This window comes from Rhinichthys klamathensis, unplaced genomic scaffold, assembly GCF_029890125.1.
Source record: "Rhinichthys klamathensis goyatoka isolate OS25496 unplaced genomic scaffold, OSU_Roscu_1.1 h1tg000011l_1, whole genome shotgun sequence".
NCBI lineage: Eukaryota > Metazoa > Chordata > Actinopteri > Cypriniformes > Leuciscidae > Rhinichthys > Rhinichthys klamathensis.
The window spans coordinates 384,688-406,526 of NW_026606564.1; the positions used below are offsets into that span (position 1 = coordinate 384,688).

At 37.5% G+C, this 21,839-nt stretch overlaps 1 protein-coding gene across 5 annotated transcripts in view; it reads right to left on the minus strand.

Moving 5' to 3' along the window:
* dpp6b (dipeptidyl-peptidase 6b) overlaps positions 1 to 21,839 on the minus strand; it is a 149,105-nt gene that overhangs the window by 60,126 nt on the left and 67,140 nt on the right. The window contains exon 1 of one of the 5 annotated variants that reach the window (XM_056262930.1): positions 2,347 to 2,419. The exons of the other annotated variants lie outside the window; for them this stretch is intronic. Within the exon in view, the coding sequence (XP_056118905.1) occupies positions 2,347 to 2,397 (51 nt within the window). The 5' untranslated portion in view covers positions 2,398 to 2,419. Of the gene's footprint in view, positions 1 to 2,346; positions 2,420 to 21,839 lie in introns of those variants that run through there. 5 annotated transcript variants of the gene reach the window in all.

Sequence of the window (21,839 nt, forward strand, 5' to 3'; positions counted from 1 at the left end):
ACAGAGTACAGACATCTAATATCACAGCAATTCTCACACAATCCCCTAGAAAGCCAGCTTAAACATAAACCTTCAACGTGGCTCTTATATCTACGTGCCTTTTCAGACCACAGAAAAGCACAAGTTATTAAGTGGACAACTTTAAATGAGATCATCCAAAGTAAAAAAAAAAAAACGCCTGCGTGAATAGCAGAATATTAAGTGCGATTGTGCCTCAATCAAATCTCTTTAATGATCACAGAACAAAGTTCTTCGATTGGAACTTCATCATCGTATAGAGACCATTATTAAAGTGATAATCGCCATCCAAAGACCTGCCGGAGCTGAGCTGTTCCCGACACGTGGCTGTTATTGCTCTAACAGACGGGCACTCTTTGAAGGGCAGGTGAAAACACGCTCCCGTCTGTCAGTGCTGAGCCTGAACTGATTGCTCATAATTGTACTTCATGGGGGATGTTCTTTTTCATCTGGGCTCCGAACATCAAACGCAATTCCCAATTAATCCCGTCTATCAGACCCACTTTATCGCCACCACCACTCCAAATATAGCCCCTCCTTTGAGCAGAATCAAAAGCTATTCTAAGACAGGCAATTCTTCCACTGCTTAAACCCTAATCATTGTCATCAGAGAGCCCTACTTAGGGCTGAAGTGCAAAAAGCAGCTTGAGAGGGTGAATAAGAATCCGCTCTAAATATCTTCATTTCTTCATGCGGCTTAATTTTATTAAGAAAAAAAAAAAACGTGTATAATATTCTAAAAATCACACAAGACTTCGGTTAAAGTTGAGTAACACATGCAGGGCAGCAGGTTATGTTTGGAGAACAATGTAACAAGGTCAGATGAATGTGTTATTAATGAATAGCATGAAAGTATCAAAGCACAACAGATGCAGTAGTTTGGCTTAATTGATTTGAATGATGAGAACTGCAGGTTTCCATGCTTTGCACAATAACTGCGCTCGGGGACAAAGAAGTGAAATAAAGAGTTGTGTTTACGCTGGCCATCTGTTGCGCGTGGTTTTCGACTGCCACCTGAGGTGTCCATTTATCTAACATAATGGAAATATATGAGATTCTCTATAAAATATTCAGGCAGTGAATGGCACCCATGATATGACAAGAAAAGATTGAAATTTACCTAAAAAACATTGACATTTATCTCTTTATCTTTATTTTCTATTATATAAATCAACTCGGATGAAATATGAAATTATTCATATCATATCAATACAACCTGGAATTATAAAAGTTAAGATTTAATGGTCAATACATGTAAATGAAATATTAAATTGTTGTTATTTTTTGTAAAGAAAAAGTATGAATTAGCATATAGTTAATGGTGCAAATCTTTATTATTTTCAATAAGACAATAGGCTACAGTAAAATATTGTTCTAGTGTTATCATTTTTTGGTAAATATTCCCCAGTAAAAGAAATCCCTGTGTGACAGGTCACATATTATTTGATTGTATTATAAATAGTACTGCTTCTTTGTATTTCTTGCTATCAGTTATGTAATTTTGGGCATTTTATTTTACATAGCCTAACGTTTAGTATCGCATGCACTTTAGAGTTTTAGTGCCCTTTTTTCATGTTCATGGAAAAGCTGTTTTTTATACACTTTTGAAGTTACAAATGAGGAACATCACAAACAAGTCATCGTAAGAGCCAACAATATATACTTGCAGGACCCAATGCCAAGTTTCAAGTATAAACTATAGCTATAGCTAGAGCTGAAGTGAAATGCAGAAAAGTACAGAAGAACAGAGCACTGCTCACAGAAGGGGTGTGTCTTCAAAGTTCAGGAAATAAAGTAAACTGTAAAATATACACTAAGTAAAATACAACCAACACTGCAAGTTTTTAACATATTCAGCAGGATATACATAGTGTATGAAAGCTGAATGCATGAAGATCATTGGTAGAGACATCCTTTTTTACCATTTCTAATCATTATTTCTACAAACAACAGCCTGTACCCATATACTTCTAATATAGGCCCACAACCGGTCAAAACAAAAGTTTGTAATAATGATAATAGCTAATGGATTTTTTATTTTTATTTTTTTATAAGTCTCTTATGCTCACCAAGTAGCCTAAGTCTGAATTTAGCCATTTTCCCAAATAACTATAACGAACTGTGTATTTTGCTTTAAATGGCACGAAAACAACGGAACACAATTGTAAATATATTGTGATGCAATATAAAATCTAATCAATGCTCAGTTAACGTGCCATTTAAAACGTGCACAGAAGACAGAACTAACAGAATGCAAAACCACGATCTCTACCCTTCCATACACATGAGCCACCAGAGAGAAGCTCTCTCTGACTTTAATGTCACTACCTGATCTTGTTGATACGCTTTTCCCGGCGCGCTGGATTCCGACGAAGTCATGCTGAAGAAGACGCGGATATAAACACTGATGCAGCTCTTCAGAGGGAATAAAAAGCGTTACTCTCACTGAAACCCATTCAGTGTTGGAGAGAGAGAGAGAGAGAGAGAGAGAGAGAGAGAGAGAGAGAGAGAGAGAGAGAGAGAGAGAGAGAGAGAGAGAGAGAGAGAGAGAGAGAGCGCGCGACTAAACGCGCTTTATTTAGACTCTCTGCATATGTCTCGAGCTGAGCGCGCGCTTAACAGCAAACAGTCAAGTAGCGCGAGGCGTTGCGCAGCTGCAGAACTACATCTCGAGGTTCTTGTTATGCAGTGGTTTTCATGTCCCCATCATTATGTGTCTTAATGTTGTGGATAAAACATTAAACTAACAACTTTTAAACATATGAATAAATAAATAAACCAACTTTTAAGCATATGAAATCAATTAATTTACATTTAAAATACAATACAAGTTCACAATAAATGCAATTTGGGGCACTTTTCACAAGGGAGTTGAGTGAGCATAAGAGTTCATTTTTAGTTTGTTTGTTTGTTTGTTTGTTTGTTTTTAGTTTAAGTTTCAAAATGGCATGCTAATTTTGAAGTCAAAACGGTGGCTGCTGCCCAGATGATGTGCATTTTGACATCTTGTCTTAGCAAACAAACACTTTTTTTTTTCTTACAATCAATAAATAACGGTTAGTGTCATGTAGCTTTTTTATTTGGTAGATTCAACAGCTACATTGAGTACGAGCACACAAGTATGGTCATTCAGTACCATAACACTAGAGTACTTTTAGAGTGAACACAGGTGAAAAAAATAGGAAGAAGATAACGAAATATCTTATTTTATGTTCCTCATACAGGTTGGAATGGGTGAGTAAATGATGACAATTTTCATTTCTGGGTGAACAATATCCGTTTAACCAATCTGCTGATAATCTGTTCATTGCTTTAATATCAGTTGTTCAGTGTGGTCAGAGCTTGTGTCGGATCCACAGCGCTCCAGACGCTACACATGCGCCCACTCCTCATTCAACAGTCTCTTTTACCAGCACTGAGCCCTAATTTAGCACATCTCCCATCTCCCTCTAGACGTGTCACACCGCACCTTCCCATTTTCTTTGTACAGAAGTCTGCGCCACCACCATTTTATCACATTCATATGGAAATGTAAAAGGCGCAGGCTGAAATCTTCAGCATAATGAGTGACAGTGAGTTCAGGTCTAAATAAGTGGGGGAGAGAGACACCACTACTGCTTAGTTCATCAGAAAACCGACTGACACCTCCGCACTGAACCAATGATGCACTTACGGAAAGAAATAGAAAACTGCTGTTTTGTCAGACATATTGTAATGAGGGGATATGTGAATGTTATTTTATTATCTAAATAAATGTGTCTTAAGAATACTATTTATTGACATGATAGTTCACCCATAATTGACAATTCTGTCATCTTTTACTCACCCTTGTTTTTAACCAGTATAAATGTCTTCATTGTGTAGAACATAATAGGTAAAAACAAAGTAAAAATATAAAAAGTCTGTAACTAAGAAAAGGATTTAAAAAAATGACCATGAAACACCATTATGTCCCAACTCACAGGAAAGTGATCCTCCATTCTTCAAAACTCCTAAAACACACCTATACATATAATTCACTGCAGTTTCCAGGTGAAATGAACACTAGTGCCAGTAAATCACATACAGTACAACTTTTATTTCTTTTCACACAAATTATGATTATAGGGGCAGATTATTGATAAATATTTTTTTTTTGCACGGGTACTTGCAGAATAGTACGTTATGACTATAGTGCATGATTTTGTAAACCTAATACAATTTTACGCATGAATCACATAACCAGCTCCATATGTATGGTGTGATGGAATGGCTGCCTCCCCCTTATTACCATCCAAACCCCGTCACTTAAATCGCCGCTGCAGTGGGAGTGAGAGAGGGCGCTGTAACAACCACGACTGGCGGTACACCTGAATCGAAAGAAGCCTCGTCACTGCTGCTGATGAAGTCCCCATGAAATCAAAATTGAAGTTTTTTGGCTTTTAGTATGAATATGTTAGCCTTACTGTTATCTGTAAGCTAGTGTGCCCCAAAACAATGACAACATTTAGAAGATATAAGAATTTAAAACTCACAATCTCTCACTTCCCCCAATATGAATCAAAGATTTTGATGACATCACTCTGCACTTCAGCTACTCATCAGATTTTCTGTCCAATCAAAAGCTCTCTGGAATCTAAAGAGTCCCGCCCCCTACACTATAAATAGAAGCTGTGGCTAAAATCAGTCACTTGTTCACACTTGTTGGCACATAATGCACTATATTTTGCCAGGTCTTGCTGTTTCAGCGGAAATTACGTCAACACAGTGAATAATGCTGTGCGTCTCAAGGCACTTCAGTGGGCCTTTAAATGCTTAGTGCGCCTCTCCTCGGGAGAGCGTGCCGTGTCCAGGAGGGGAGTGGGGAGGGATTTACGCGCCAAGCCGTAACTGAAAATTGTGTGTTTATTTTTATGTCAATAAATGCCTCTCTGATGCCTGATGCTACACACTGTGTCTGTCATTGCTCTTCTCGCCACGATCTCTTTTCTGATGTAGTAAACTTTCTCTGTAGCTCACCTGGTACAGCATTGCACTTTTGATGCAGAGCGTTCAGGTACGAGTGCTGTGAAACATTAGTCACTAAGAGTTTAAAGACTTAGTAAGCTAAAGGGGCATAGTTGATTAACAAATGTGTTTTTATCTCATGGTTGTTTTGTTAACACTATCGGTTAGGTTTAGGGTAGTGTTAACAGTAGGTACATTTGTCAAATGCAAGCATTAACCTTTTATAGCCCACTTAACGGACATTTTTTTTTACAGAAACTGCCACGATATAGGCTACAGCAACCAACATAATAAAACGTTACCAGATTCCATTCATCTGTTTAGGATAAAACAGTGTGCCCTTTTAGTGCCACTCACTGGACATTTCACTTTGAAAGTGTAGCGAAAAGTGCAAAAAGCAACAGAATATGTTGCAGAAATGTCACCACAGGCAAGTTTTTCCCAATGAGCCTGGATTGTAATGTCCATATGACTTGTGTGTTATATGCATATACAGCCGTACAATAATTATATGTATTTATTCAGTAAAAAGCTTGGTTTCTGTCCTAACTCTCAAGTAATTAATTCAAGCAATCAACGTTGTCAATGTCTGAAAAAAAGTAACATTCTGTTATCTTACTCAAAAGGCTAACTGAAAACATATAGAGAAATTTAATTGAAATGTTTCTCTTCTGTAATGTGACATGATATTTTAAAAAGACATTTTTATGATTAAAAATAAATAAAGCGATTTTCTATCATTTCTAATCAGCCAAAGTGATCTCAGGTTGAAGGTAACCCGAGTTTGAGTCCTGGTTTCTGGTCTTTTCTAGCCTGGGAAAACCAAGACAACTTCCGGCAAATTTAGATTTGCTCTGAAAGTTAGTCTGGCAAAGAGCTCATTCAAGCCCATTTCCAATCCGTCGAAATCGCGGCACCAATCAGAAACGTTGGGGCGGGCTTTACACGATGACGACAGCGCTGGGATTTTGCAGATTTTGTAGCCTACATTACAAAGATGGATGGCGCCGTCGAACATCACTCGTTCGAATCAGCTATCGTGTCTGTTTTAAGCGATTTGAACGTTTCCTTTTTGTTAAAAACCGAGCAAAGAACAACACTCGGAGATGTTTCTCCGCCGCTCTGCATACGTCATCTCCTTCATCGCTCTGATTGGGTTTAGGTCTATCCGCAACGTCCGTTGGTGACGCCCCTCTGGAAATCATTTGTCTATGACGCTTTGCCAGACCATAACTCAGTTACAACTGAGAATGGTCTGGTTTTAACCAGGCTAGGTCTTTTCCTGCTAAAAGTGAAAGTTTTTCTGCATGATCTTGTGCAGTAATGGGCATTTCTGTATTTTAACTTAAAACAGACCTAATTTATACATTCAAAATCACTGAGAAGTGATTTGATCCCATAGTCAAGACCACAACAAAAAGAAGTGTGAATGATTCTGTGAATGAATTAAATTGCTGTAGTAATTAGTATACTATTTTGGTTGCTTAATTGTTCCTTAATTCCCTTCATTTCTTTTCTCGCCGTCTAACTTTACAATGAATGTTGTCATGGCAACTAACACCAATTGCCATGCCGCTTGGCTAAACGGAGCAGCGAGAAAGTGAACAATCATTTCCTCAACCTACACCGTTTTGTCATTTAGTCATTTCACGTGCATGGCAAGTTACAGTAATTAATGAATCTTGCTGCTGGAAATAGAGCAGGAGTATACAAACATAAATGACATCATTCTGAGAGTTTTAAATGTCAAACAAGCTAAATTATAAACAGCACCAAAGAAATCTTAAAGCTACAGCCACTCTTGAGTGAAAATTCGTTTGAATATCGCAACGTACATAAAATGATGCTGAAAGGAAGTAGACCTGGTCTGATCTGTGCTCAGAAGACCCACAATCTGATCACCACAAATAAAAGTATCCAGCTAAACAACACATCTTTCAGTATCAGTGGAAAACGGTATGCTAATAGCTTGAGCGCTAATTTAAGCAGTATAAACAACATCTCAAGGCCATGAGGCCAAGTGATGGCAGGCTTGGTGCTGGGACTGGCAAGGATTCATTTCCATGTCGTCAATCTCATATTGAGATGTTTCACGAAGCAGGCAACACCATATTACAAGACATAAACAATGAAGAAAATGGCACAATTATCTATTTTTTGATCTACTTCCAGCCTTTTTCGTGTCTCTAACGCTCGCAGCTAATGCACAGAGACGTTGCATTAGTCACACTCGGAGACTCTGCCATGAATAGATTTACCAGCATGTCGATTATCCAGCCCGCTTCTTGTGGCTATACGAGATGGAGGAAGCAGAAAGCTGTCCATTATATTTTGCCTGTTCAGTGGTGGATTTCAAAAGGAAAGAAAAAGGTGAAACAAGGACTCAATGGAGGACATGTTCATTCAAGTGCAGTAAATAACAACAGACTTCATATTAACAAAGCAGAGGCTAGCTGAAAGCGTACAGCATATTGAAAAGTAAATACTGTATACTGGCTACAGTATGTGAAGAGTATGAGTTAAGCAACAATAACTGTTTGCATGAAATGAAAATCTATTTTGCCAACGTTTGATAATGTTTAATCAAAATGTCATAACTCAATCTTTCAGTGAAAAGGACAGAATTATCTCTGGTGACGTAAACAGAAATTGACTGCAAGCTCGCGTTTGTTTTTGAGTGCAAAGGCCACCTCTCAGAATCCAATCACCAACCAATGGATAGAACAAAGTCCCTGTCGCACATTTTGTTCTCGGATGTACGTCTTGATAGGGAATAAAAGATCTGTTGCTATCCTTTTCATTGCAACTTTAAAACTGTAGTACTGCTGTTTTCACATTATTTGTCTAATAAGTTAAAACTGACAAATATCAAAATTGTGGCTGATATTAATTCTTCACATTAGAAATGCCATTATACTGTATATACATACTGGAAAATTGGAGGCTCCTATATTTTTCAAATGAATATTCTTATAATATTTATTTTAAATCTCACGGTGACGACAGTATTCAATGTTAATTTTTATTTTTAGTTCACCAGTGGAACTTCTACTGCTGCATTTTTCTGCATTTCTAAATACATGTATTGTGTATTATTTATCGTTGGCAGTAAAACATCTCAGACCTTCATCCAAAGTAAAACCCAAAGACAATTCTGGCATCACACCAGGAACAATGTGCTATTTTGCAAAACACAACTGCAAAACAGAAGAGGAACAAAAACAATAGCGTATATAGAACACATCTAGGAAAACCTCATTTATTGGTGCCAAATCATGAATTGTAGCAATGTAGAGAGCTAAACTTTGACCTCCATCTCTCTCTGAGTACAGTCGAAAAGCCTGCATGCTGATGGCGCCAACACCCCTTCTCCTGAGAGGAAATTGTAGAAAGGGAGCTGCTGGCTCGAGAGAGGGATTTCACATGCTGTTCTAATCGTACAAATCACAGGCTTCTGTTGGACACTGCCAAGCCATTTTGTACTTGAAATATTGTTATTGCCAAAGTGTTTTACAGAAATTCCACATAGTTATCTAGGAATTACTGAATAGTGTTAACCTTCTGAAACGAATGTTAAAAAATGAGAGAGTTGTATTATGAACCATTAACACTACGAAGCCTAGTGTATTGTATTTGACAGGCGCATTTTAAAGGGATACTCCACTTTTTTTGGAAATAGGCTTATTTTACAACTCCCCCAGAGTTAAACTGTTGAGTTTTACCGTTTTGAATCCATTCAGCCGATCTCCGGTTCTGGCGGTACCACTTTTAGCATAGCTTAGCATACATCATTGAAGTGGACAAGACCATTAGCATTTCTCAAAAAAAAATGACCAAAGAGTTTCGATATTTTTCCTATTTAAAACTTGACTCTTCTGTAGTTACATCGTGCACTAAGACCGACGGAAAATGTAAAGTTGCGATTTTCTAGGCTGATATGGCTAGGAACTATACTCTCATTCCTGCGTAATAATCAAGAAACTTTACTGCCATACCATGAGAGCAGCAGGCGCAATGATATGACGCAGCGCCTGAAAATAGTCCCCAGCTCGGTAATTTCCAACGTGACCGGGACTAAGTGCCTGCGCCTGCTGCACTTATGGTACGGCAGTAAAGTTTCTTGATTACTACGCAGGAATGAGAGTATAGTTCCTAGCTAGGGTGACCACCTGCTAATAAGCCCAAGGGGGGACAAGGGGTATGTTTCTGAGGGACAATGTGGGACACTGCCTGGCGCGCAACGGTGCCCCCACCCCACGGGCAGACTCTGACAGTGGTTTACCCATTTCTAGCACGCACCTTATGGTATATTAATAATGCCCTATTCCCCTAAACATGTGTAATTGCTGATGTATGCTCATGAATAGGCCAACCAATGTGTATTTTTTCTAAACAAAGATTCATAATATTTTGAACATTCAATTAATTGACAGATGCACTTCCACTTACGATTTACTTTAGCTATTTAATTTTATTTATTTTCATTACAATTTATTCACTTTAAATAAATAATAATATAAAATTATAGGATTAACAGGAATTGTAGTTGCTCAACACCACAGGAACAGTTAAAAAAAAAATCTTAACTCACAACTCCAGAGGTTCACGGAACGAGAAGGTGCGCTCACTGCGCTGTCATGACAACAATGAAAAAGTTGACAACAACCTAGTCAGCAGTTCAACTGAGGTCACGTGGGTGTGGCAACAGTAGCGTGCTGAACTGTCAAGTAATGTTCGTTTGGCTGCCTGGGGCTCGAGGATATAGAGCGACCGATTTTTTTTTTTTTGAGCAAGCATTGATTGTGCGTGACACGGTCTCAATTTGCGGGACGTATGAATTGGGCTTCAAACGCTGTGCGCGCACGCGCTACGCGGGACGGGTGGTCACCCCATTTCTAGCCATATCAGCCTAGAAAATCGCAACTTTACATTTTCCGTCGGTCTTAGTGCACGATGTAACTACAGAAGAGTCAAGTTTTAAATAGGAAAAATATCGAAACACTTTGGTCATTTTTTAATGAGAAATGCTAATGGTCTTGTCCACTTCAATGATGTATGCTAAGCTATGCTAAAAGTGGTACCGCCAGAACGGAGATCGGCTGAATGGATTCAAAAACGGTAAAACTCAACAGTTTAACTCTGGGGGAGTTGTAAAATGAGCCTATTTCCAAAAAAAGTGGATGTCCTTTTTAAAAACTGCTGAAAAACATATTCTAGTTTAGGGTGCCTGCACTTCCTGCACTGATTTTGGGGTATTTCTAATTTTGTTTATTATAATATTATATATAATATTTTTTATAGTCCCCCTGTAGTCAATAATTGTATCCCTAAAAACTCATCTTTGATCACCAAAATTACATATTTAAAAGTTTTTCCTTGAAAAAAAAAATTGTTCTTGCCTTAAAACAGTTTGAATGTAGCTCTACACCCTGGCCTCATTTAGTATACGCGGTTCTATGAATATGCAAATTAGCCCCGCCTCCACTCACTCACTCACACCAGCTCCGAGATCCACTCGTTGACGATCACACGTTGACCTGGGTGCGTTTCCCAAAGCCAACTATGGTCGCAAGTTCCGTCTTTACCTATAGAGTTCAATGGAAATTGCGATCATAGTTGGCCAACGATGCTTTTGGGAAACGCACCTCTGATTGGTTACAAGGTAATTTGTGACGTCAGAAACCCCGGCGATTTCAAACCGTGTTTTTGAGACTGTCTTTGGCTCACTAAATTTTTAAGGAGAAAATACTCAGCAATGGTGTTGACTTATGAATTTGCACATGGTTTGTCTTAAAGCATATTAAAAACACCACATAGATGTATAAACAACATTAAAAGCTTGATGTTCACCACAGGGGGACTTTAAAGGATTTAAAAAAAGATTATACACATGGGTACTCTGAGAGCAGAGTCTTAAGTTTGCATACATTACTTTACAGCATCTACAAACTGTTAATAATTTTAACAAAATAAAAGCGGTCATAAATTGCATGTTTATTTAATTAATTAATTAATTTTAGTACAGCTATTTCACAAGTCCACAAGACAACAGTTTTTTTTTTAAACAAACTCATTCAAATTATATTAAGAACACATTATATCCAGCATTTTTTTTTGTCTTGTGGACGATATGTAAACATCTGTTAAGTGAAATAGCCTATTCAAGCCAGTAGTAAATAAAAAAAACATGCATTTTATAATGCCTCTTATTTTGTTACAATTATTTTGCAGATTCTGCAAGGTTTATGGAAACTTATGACTGAAACTATATCATAGCTAAACTATGACCAAACTCCTCACAACCATTTCTCCAGTATAGTGCTGCCCCCCTGTGACCTTTAGCAGATTTTACTACACGGTCAATGCTGTGTAAATATGCACTCTGCTAATCCAACATTGATTAGCAATTTAAACATCTATTCTACAGTTCCCTGAGAAACATATTTTATACTTACACTGAGATTCCAAACAACCAAATTTCATTCTGGAAACTCCTGAACTAGGCAGCCAGGCCAAATTGCTTCAATCAAAGAAACGATTAGCCTATGTAAATCAGGTGCTTCATTGCTTAGCTGGAATAGATCATTACCACAGCAGGCGTTCTCTTAAGTCCAACTGTCCTTTTGAATCATCAGACAATTATGAAACTGTTTATCCAGCAAACTCAATTAAACTATCAAATGGAGAATCGCTTAATAGTTCGCCTGGAGAGTTGGTGATGAGATCACACATTAATCGCATGCAAATGAATGCAGGGCAGTCACTGGTCCAAAGGTTGATATATATTATATAGTTTTTTTTTTAAAGTGAGACAACATTATGTAAATTATTGTCTTCTTAACGGCTTCTCCAGTAAGTCACATGTGCATGGCAGTTTTCACGAAATATATCAAATGAAAAGAAATAAAATTTTCCAGTTTGTTTATTTATTTATTGAACCTTTAGTTATCCTTATAGAATATTTATTTGTATTTAAAAATACAAATTTTACTTCATGATTAAGTATCAAATTAATTTGTATCCTGCAGTTGCGTGGGGCAAAAGAAGTTTGAAGCCTCGACTGTAACAAAATAAAACTGAAAAATTTGGAGGCTGCAATAAAGGTAAGCGTCTACACACAAATATTGTACACTGTAAAAAAATTGCTGTAGTTATGCAGCTGTTTGCCAGTAACTTACTGTAGATTTAAATTGATGTATATTTACTGGCAACAGTTTGTTCAAAGTTAAATGAACATTGAACATTAACAAGTCTTTGTCTTTACAGAATAAAATTATAAAATAACAATCTAATGCAAAGCATTCTGGGAACCAGAAATCTTCATCAACCTTTTTCTGTTTTTTTTTCCTTCAGATTTTGATTCCCAGAATGCTTTGCATGAGGCTGTTATTTTAGTTTTATTCTGTAAAGACAAAGACTTGTTAATGTTTAATGTTCATTTAACTTTGAACAAACTGTTGCCAGTAAATAACATCAATTTAAAACTACAGTAAGTTACTGGCAAGCAGCTGCCAGTAATACTGTAATTTCTACAGATTTTATTTTACAGTGTACTATTACAAATAAGGTAAAAAAAACTTGGTTACAAATTAATAGTTACCAAGCTCCTAGTGTGAACTTTACATCACAATTCAAGAAATACCTTATAAATATCTGGTGCAACCCCACCCTGGAGAACCAATACAATCAATATTCATTTCTGAGTTAATTCCCATTCCCATTCACTTTATATGCTAAAGTATTCAACCTGATTCAGTCAAGGGGGACTCTGGACACTCATAATGATTTCTACACTGGCGATGACACTGAGCCACTACTGAAAGTCATCAGGGTAACTGAATGTCCTGAAAGGCATATCCGATGGGAACGAGGAAGTCTGTTAGCTAAAACAGCTGACATGCCAAGACATAAGTTTTACAACACTTTAGTTCAAATAAACATAAACCTAAAGGTCCCAATATACAGTACTGTTTGAAAAGTTCTTCTTCATTCTTCACTCCGGGGTAAACAGAAGTTTAAAAACCTGTGCGATGGACGGTAGACTGTTTGGGAACATTCAGAGGGTGTTTAGAGGAGTAAATATGTGCTGCTTGCTTTTCTCTCAATAACACAACAAACACAACAACAATGACAGAGGTGAAAAAGGAGCATGTTAAGCAGACATCTCATCATCGGGATGCACATGTGTTTGAACTCCAATCTCCAATGTGTTCATGTTTGTGTTTGACCATGACGAACAGAGTGAAGAAATGAATCTGAAAGATTTCCATGTCAAAGAAGACATGTGACTGTCATGGACCAATGGCAGATGAATGGAGATTAACAGCCAGCGTGAAGCTTTCCACATTTGCACTGACTGGTTTGAAACACCGAAACAAAACTCCAAACAAACTTTGTTTTGACAGATTTTGTCATTTTTTTTCACACTAAATTGTCATTTTACTTGAAGTATGTCAGGGCTTTAAACTAACAGGAAATATCTGGTCTACAGGCCGTAATTTAATTCTCAAAGCAGTCTCATTGGAATGCTAATTCAACAGTGTCCTAAAGCCAGGGCAACAACAAATGCACTGATGGCAACCATAAAAACCTCTGGCTTTTCTCCAGCTGGCGGGCACCACCAGTGATGACCTTCCCAGAATTCCCTCAAAGACCTCTGATGGTGGACCACCTGCTGTTCCAATCGACTGCAAATTAACCAATCATAATGGCCCCACAGCTCATATTAAGCCTGAATAAACAGGCAGGTTCAGTCCTTACAACTCACAGACTCATTCTCATGTGTTTGGCTAACAGAATATACTGAACAAGCCATTATAGATTTGGGCTGACTATTTAAAATATAATTTAACAGGAAGAAATAAATGTTTATATTGTTCCTAGGGAGTGTTGTTTTGCCTATTATAGATTTGGGCTGACTATTTAACTGGAAGAAATAAATGTTTATATTGTTCCTAGGGAGTGTTGTTTTGCCCTATTTTCTGCTAGTTACGTTGGAACTAAATTTTGTATTAAAAGTGCTATGCAAATAAATTTGAATGGAATGGTTTGCTTTAACTTTTAATTTTGGGTTGATATATATATATATAAACACACACGAACACACACACACACACACACACACACACATATATATATATATAATATATATATAAATTAACATGTTGTCTTAATAATATCACACTTAATATTTTTCTCACACAGTATAAATGTGTCTGAAAATGTATCAAACTTTATATTTTAAGATCCTCATGTTTTGAGGTCCTCCTTAGCATTAAAAACTTTGAGCGAACTGTGTTCCTTTGTTCAGGAACAAAGAATAAACCATACAGTGATTAAATATCACATTTGTGGGCTGATGTACTGAATCTCATTCAGCCCCAGACAGGCGAGAAACAGCACTTTCCTCTGACTCTGCTCAACATTTAAAATAATTATATTTGTCATAACCAAGCAGCCTTATTACAGATACAGGATTATATTTAACCGTGTTCATTCTCATGGCATTATCTATTTTTAGGCCTTAGAGGAATTGTCTTGCCCCTACCACAATCTGAAAATACATAAAGGCGATGGTGTATCCCTAGATTATTTCAGAGCTCTTGGCTGTTCCCAAGAGAGGCTTACTGTATGCTAACTTGTTTAGATAGAAAAGCTGACCAGAGATTGGCAAATGGATTGCTTTTAGAGAGAAGAGCGAAACTAAAATCCCAGAGAGCCAGTGATTTGTTGTGTTTCTACAGCACAATGCAGGCTCACTAGTGCATTACCTGCAAACAGACATTAATTAGTGGTGTATGCTCTTCTTACTGTCTGACTGCCTTCTGTTTACAATATTTATGTGATGCGTTATTCAAAATTGAATAATACATAGGCAGGTGATTTAGAATATAGATATTAAAATAGAAGGAATAACAGAAAATTATCTTCAATTGCTATTCTTACTGGTCACACACATCTTTCTTCCAAAATGCAATAGTTCATTTGCAGTGATAGCCCATTATTTTCAACTGAGATTTAGGTTGAGTCATAACTCTATACTGTCTCAAGATGGATGTTCTTGTCATACAATGCTGATCTGATCCATTGTATATTATGGCCTTTGTTATAAACCTGTCACATTTGCGATAGGCCCAGCTTGTATTTCTGTCATATTTTCAAAGGAATTCTGTTGTCACTGTTTTTTGACGATGAAAAAAAGTCTTGGAATGAAATGAGAGTGAGTAATTGATGAAAAAAAAAAATCATTTTGGGTTGACCTATTCCTTTAAGAAGTGTCGGTCCTACACTTTTAAGGGGCCCTAAGACTTTGTGAAGGGGCCTCCGCCGACCCACCGCCCCCCCCCCAGCCCACTTGTTTTTTTCAGAGAAGTTTCACAGTGAGTTGAATTTCAATAAACATTAGTATTAATGACAATGGTATTTCTGTATGCAAGACCTTTTTTAATGAATTTATTAGTTCGTAAAGAAATAAGATTAAAAAATGTTACAAAAAACATACCTAATTTGTTCTTGGCACATTTTCTTTCTTTTTTTTTCTGCTCCGGTCGGATAACTTCGTTTGGAAGCCATAAAGCCATATGTCAAGGTGCATGTCAATATCTGACATAATGCATGATGTCAGAGTGCAAAACAGATATATTAAATAAATATAAATCGATACGTATTAGAAAAAATACATTTTCAAATGACTGCGCTAAAGTTGCATCTGCATTTATATTTGCATGTTCTAATAAATGTTTCCATTACATAGTGATATGCTATGGGCAAGAGGGCCCTCTGGTGATTTAGGGAGCAAACCCTCTTTGTCATCCAACTATTGTTAGAGAGGGATAACTAAACAGGGGAACGCAAAATTGCTCATATTTTAGTTCAGTTCACTCAACCCTGAGGGAAAATAATAATATGCCACCACCCAGCAAACAATAGCCGTCATTTCACCGTTTAGGCTAACTATAGACTCGAAATAGTCCGGCTATGAGTAACCCATTTCTAGCCTTAATAACCTTGAATTTGGTACCATGCCATTTTTGCCAAAATAACTTGTGAGATGTATGATATTCCATCATGTAAGCAAAGTCAACAGTGATTACAAGGTGTTTGGTTTCATTTCTTTGACTAATCTAAGTGATGACTAATCTACTCTTGGGCTGGTCAGATGTCTATTAAATTTTCACTGACAGCCCAAATTTTGCCTTGTTTTAGCCTGGGCAGAGGGGAGCTAATCCTACTCCATGACCGTCATAACTGGGGAGGGGAACGATGAAGCAGACCATTCTGGTGGAAAAGTGGTAAGACTGTGAAAGGCCAGGATCCCCTGAGGCTTGCCGCTTTAGGCTGGGATCTGGATCGGTGCGGGATGTAACTTCCTGAATGCCGTCGATTGTGCCCTTCCCTCTATAAACTTTCCAACCACCATCTCTACAGACGTGCGACTGTTAGCAGCAGCTGTTTGTTTAGTGGCCCAGAGCCCTAGGTCTGTGGTGCGGCACAATCCCTGCCCTTGATCCAAACCCCTAAGCAGAACTGCCTGGTAGGCTTACAGCACCTCCATGGTGTGCAAAGCTCCACTGACCTGACCAGCTGCCGCATACACCCTGACATTCAAGCGTGAGGTGGTCTGAAGCGGCTTGGATGGCAGGGCAGGAGCCTTCAAAGAGGATCACTCACCTTGCGAGATATAGCTCGCATAGCGTCTCTTCAACAGGGGGCTTCCTCACATATCCATGCTCACTTAATCCTTCCATATTCACATAGTTTGAATGTTGAAAAGGATGAATGCGAGCTGAATATGGTTCCTTCCATGACTTCTTCAGTTCTGCATGGGGATCGGGAAGGGACGGAAGGCTCATAGGGGAAAGGCGATTATGCTCTCGTCTAGCCTGCCACATGCGCGACTTCCAGTTTTCAATACATTCTGGTTGTGGAGCTGCATGATGTCCAACAGTTCCCCGTAAGCGGGGCCGGCTGGATGGTGCCAACAATATGCTATCTGCTGGATTAGATGACGCTAAAGACAGCACATCCTGATCCAGCAGATCGCTCAAGTCCGCGACAGGACCTAGAAAGAGCTATACCTCTCTCGAACTCTCTAGCCAGCTCAACTTGCAATCCCCACAACTTTAGCCTCCTCGGAGAGTCGTGCGGCGCAGACAGCTATACTACATCCCCCAAGAATAAGGACAGGCATGAACAGAGCTTTAGCATTGTGAACCTCACAATGCAGTGCCCTTGAGCAATGAATGCAAGTACTCTTCAACCAAGCATTGAATTCACAGGTCATTTGTGTCCTCCGGTGTCAGAAACCTGGTACACGGAGGCACACACTTCCTGAAACGCTTGCTCAGATTCTCCACAATAGATTCGCCTTCACTACGTGCTAGCTCCTGAAGACAAAAAGCACTTTAATACTTCAAATAAATAAAAATGCTAAATGAAAAATGACTGAGCAATCAGTCGAACTAAAATGAGTTGTACAGAAAGCATTTTGATGACCTGGACCATTTCTATCATCAAAACTTCATTTTCATTTTGAATAGAAAAAGTAGTTCATTTTTAAAAGGATTCCTTTTGTGGACTGTTTTGCACTTCTAAACTGAACGCACAGCCTGGATTCACAGCGTATCTAAAACAGAACTGATATTTTCTCTTGACTCTTCAGATGATTCAGCACTCATTACAAGTTCATTAACTCAACTGCTGTTAAAGTGCAATTTCAAAGATTTATGGGGCGCCTGAATTTTATTTCCACTAATCAATTTCCATCTTAATGGCAGTAAAACCGGAAGAAAACCTCTAGAAATAAAAAGTTATTAATAGGCAGTAACCATGGTTATCCACCACAAAGCATGCACAACGACATCAATAAAAGAGGAATTATCGACTGAGGGACTGCAAATGTGAACGGGGTCTGCACAGGATGGCGAAATCTCATCGGTAAAGCTTTACAAAAAATCCATGAATAAGATGAAACCCAATGAGAAGGAGAGGAAAAAGAGAAGACAACATGAAGAGACTGCCAAGCACAAAACAAATAACATTTACAAGGTCATGATTTGGTGAATGTTACTGTATTTCGTTTAATTTTTGAAAGAGTAAATCTTTATATATTTCTGAATTACTAGATTTTAACACCCTTCACAACTTTGAGTATACTGTAAATAAAAGGGGCCTATGATGGGGGATTTTCTATGATGTACAATCGGCTTGTATTGTTCAATCTTCATTGTCACCCCCTCTGTTTGGAGGGAAATTCATGTATGCTGTTGTACAGCAGCAGCATGTCTTGCTCACAGCAGCGTTTTGTGTATTGGCAGTAGCAAGTCCAGTACTTTCTCTGCAGCAGCACCAATAACAGCAACAGAGGCAGTGTTGCAGATCTATTCCACCACGACCAAAACATAACATTGTCAAATCCATTACCATGCCAAACTCTCTGAGAGTTGTCATGACAGAAATACAAAGTTCTGTCATGAAACTCTTGATGGCGCAGACGAATATGTCTTTAACTCAATCTGTTTGCAATCACATCATCTCTATAGGTCACAGCTGATTGGTTGCTGTTGTATCAGTAGCCAATGAGCTTGCTGCTCAACCTTCAAATACTGTGTCAGCATTTGCTGTAGCAGTCACAGTACGCTTTCAGAAACCCTACACCTTCCCCAGCTCCACCTGTATATGCAGCATGTTGTGTATGTATGTATTGGCAGGAGCAAGTCCAGTACTTGCTCTTCAGTAGCAGCAGCATCAATAACAACAGCAGCAGCAGCAGCAACATAGCAGATATATTCCGCCAAGACCAAACATATCAGCGTTGTCATATCCATTACCATGCCAAACAGAGAGTTGTCATGACAGAAATATTATGATTACAGGCTATGAAATACTCAAATATTCCCATGGTGACGTTGTAGTGACTGTTATGTGATTAAACACTGTATTTGAAAAAACAAAAAAACCAATTAATTTAAACTTGGTTTTTAAATATTTAAGAAATTCCCGAGGTACAGACACATGCAAATTCTAATGGCTAATGTTGCCCACAACCCCCTTGTGCTTTGGTTGGAGGATGCATGATGTTACAGACAAACATGGTATATGTGCATGAGACCGACTGTGCTTATTGTAAGACCAGATTAAGACTCATTAGGTAGAGAGTGACTAGGAACATAAAGGGGTTTGAGTGATTAATAATCAATTTTTAACTTGATCAAAAGAATTATTTAATGTTATCCATGTAATACAAAGATATAAATAGCACAATTGTGAAACAAACACACTTAGCCATTAAATATTAATTGCATCATTATGCATTTATGAGTTCTATAAATTAAAGACCTACAGATCAACAGGCTACTTCTTAACAGTATAGAAGGAAGAATTGTTAAGTAGCATTAATTAATATGTATAAATGAGTGTGAGGACGTTAATTGTGAAAGAATGATTGACAGGCTGATTTATGGTGACAGAATCCACAAAACTACACAACAAAGCAGTCCACAGTTTCAAGAAGCAATTTTATGGTGGTAGAATGTCCCAATAGTGGCCTACACATTGAAGAAAAAGTACACATACTTTTAGGGCATAGAATACTAGGCGAATGTTGACGCTGATTCATTCAAGAACGCAGATGCATTCAGGGATTAAACAACTGACTGACTGAATTCGAAATAGCATATTACCATAATATTATTATATGGCAGAAATATTATGCTAGTATGCTATCCTGAAATTAACCACTGTCATTGAATGATTCATTTAACCATTTCATAAAAAAATGCCAAATCATTCAACAGCAAACACACAACTGCCAAGTGCTGCAACAGTTATGCTGTGTTTTTGTTTGGAACAATTTTTGTCCGTGAAAAAACAAAGTAACTGACAATATTTTGTCTAAAATGCAAGTCACTCAATATTAACCTATTGAACTGTTGTATAAAAGCAATATCAGACAATTATGATTTGTACTCCCTTCGCACTCCAATAACTTTTTATTAACATCTTTAGAACCACAGCAATAACAGATTTTTATATTTTAATAAATAATAAGGACATTTTCAATGTGTCATGGGATGAATATGTCATTTTCTTATTAAAGAAATATACATCTTGTACATTTGTGCTTCAAATGCAATTTGCTGTGATTCATCTCAGAGCTGGCCAGTTGGTTCAAGGCTTAGAATTATTTTCGTTTCTTTTTTTCTTCAATTTTATAGTATGTATGTATGTATTTATTTATTATTTTTCTAAGAATAAAAAAAAAATCTCTGCTGAGACATTATACTGTGGAAAGTCGGTCATTGAACCCTATTGTAAATGGTTAATATGCTAATTAATGCAAAGCTCAGAATTTCTCCACATATAATCGTCCTCAAAGGATTCTCAGGATTTGGCTACTTAAAATAAGAATAATTTAAAATCAAAAAAGCATGTATAAATGGCAAAGACAAAAAAATACCTACATGTAAACCCAATAAGACATGACTCACTATCCAGAAGATGTGCATGAAATCACAGTTAATGACATTAGCTAAACATTACTTTGAGTTTCATTGCCTTATATAATTATCACTAATCGCTCACATTAAAAAAAAACCTGTGAGGACCATTTTGTACTGCACTGAACAATTGTAGCCACATTAATTATGCCTGAATAACTGAGTAGATGAATAGCAAACAATGTCTTAGAAAATGAAATAATTTTCAAGTCCCCATGATCCTTTAATGACATACAAGAGCATTAAACAGTCCAAATAATATGTTTGAAAATGTCAACTGTCTCAAGATATTTAATTCAGGTAAAACCAAACTGCCCCTGCTTTGTTCAATAGTTTTTTTCATACATGGTATAACTCTCATTGTAAACAATTAGACAAATAAAAATGTGTCTTTACAATCTTCGCAAACCCACACATTAACCCCAACTGAACACTGGGTGTGCAAGAATCTAAATGCTGATTTTCCATCAAAAACAAAGAAGAATGTGTCGAAACACAACGCAGCATGAAAATGATACCGCAGTAGATGGAATGTTAAAAAGAGTGATCAAAAAACTTTCTGGTAAAAGTACCAAAACTTCTTTAAAAACTTGTTTGAAAGTGCAAATCCTTCCTTAGGGTTTGGACCAGTTCACCTACTGACTGACAAGATTTATTCAGTCTGTGGAAGCCAATGACCTGCTAACCGAAGCATTCACTCCAGACGTCTGGAAGTGACACTTTCTCCGGAGGGATTCACACAGCAGGATGTGGTTTTGCCACAGTATGAGGAAAGACTCCCAGAAGAATGCTGTCCTCTCCTTACCTGAAATGGGCCAGACCTTGTTCTCCCAACATGTCAAAATGTTTACCAGATGTATTATTTTCTTGGACACATACTGTATGGTGTGGACTAAAAGTCTAAAACAGATGACTACTGAAAATGCATTTGTTTATGCTGTATTTTGAGAATAACAATTCAATGATGACATTTCTGTTTTGATTTCAGTCATAGATTTTATGACCCTATACGGTACTTTTAAAAAATGTGTTGTTTAAACATTCAAGCATGCAAACCTATTCTAGTAGACCCCAAAAACAAAATCAAGACTTGGTAAACATCTAGTTACTGGCATCAAATTTTGACATCAAGAGTTTTAGATCCTGTATTTAATGTCCACTAAAATCCATAAATGCCAAAGAATAACAGATAATAATGTTTTAGCTAACTTCCTGTGCAACAAATCTATAAAGATGTCTAAGATGTCTATTGGTTTATATAAACATTGCCTTGGCCCTTAAAGCACTGACAGAAGGAGCTGTGCACTTTCTATATAAAACAGAACAGGAAAGCAGTTT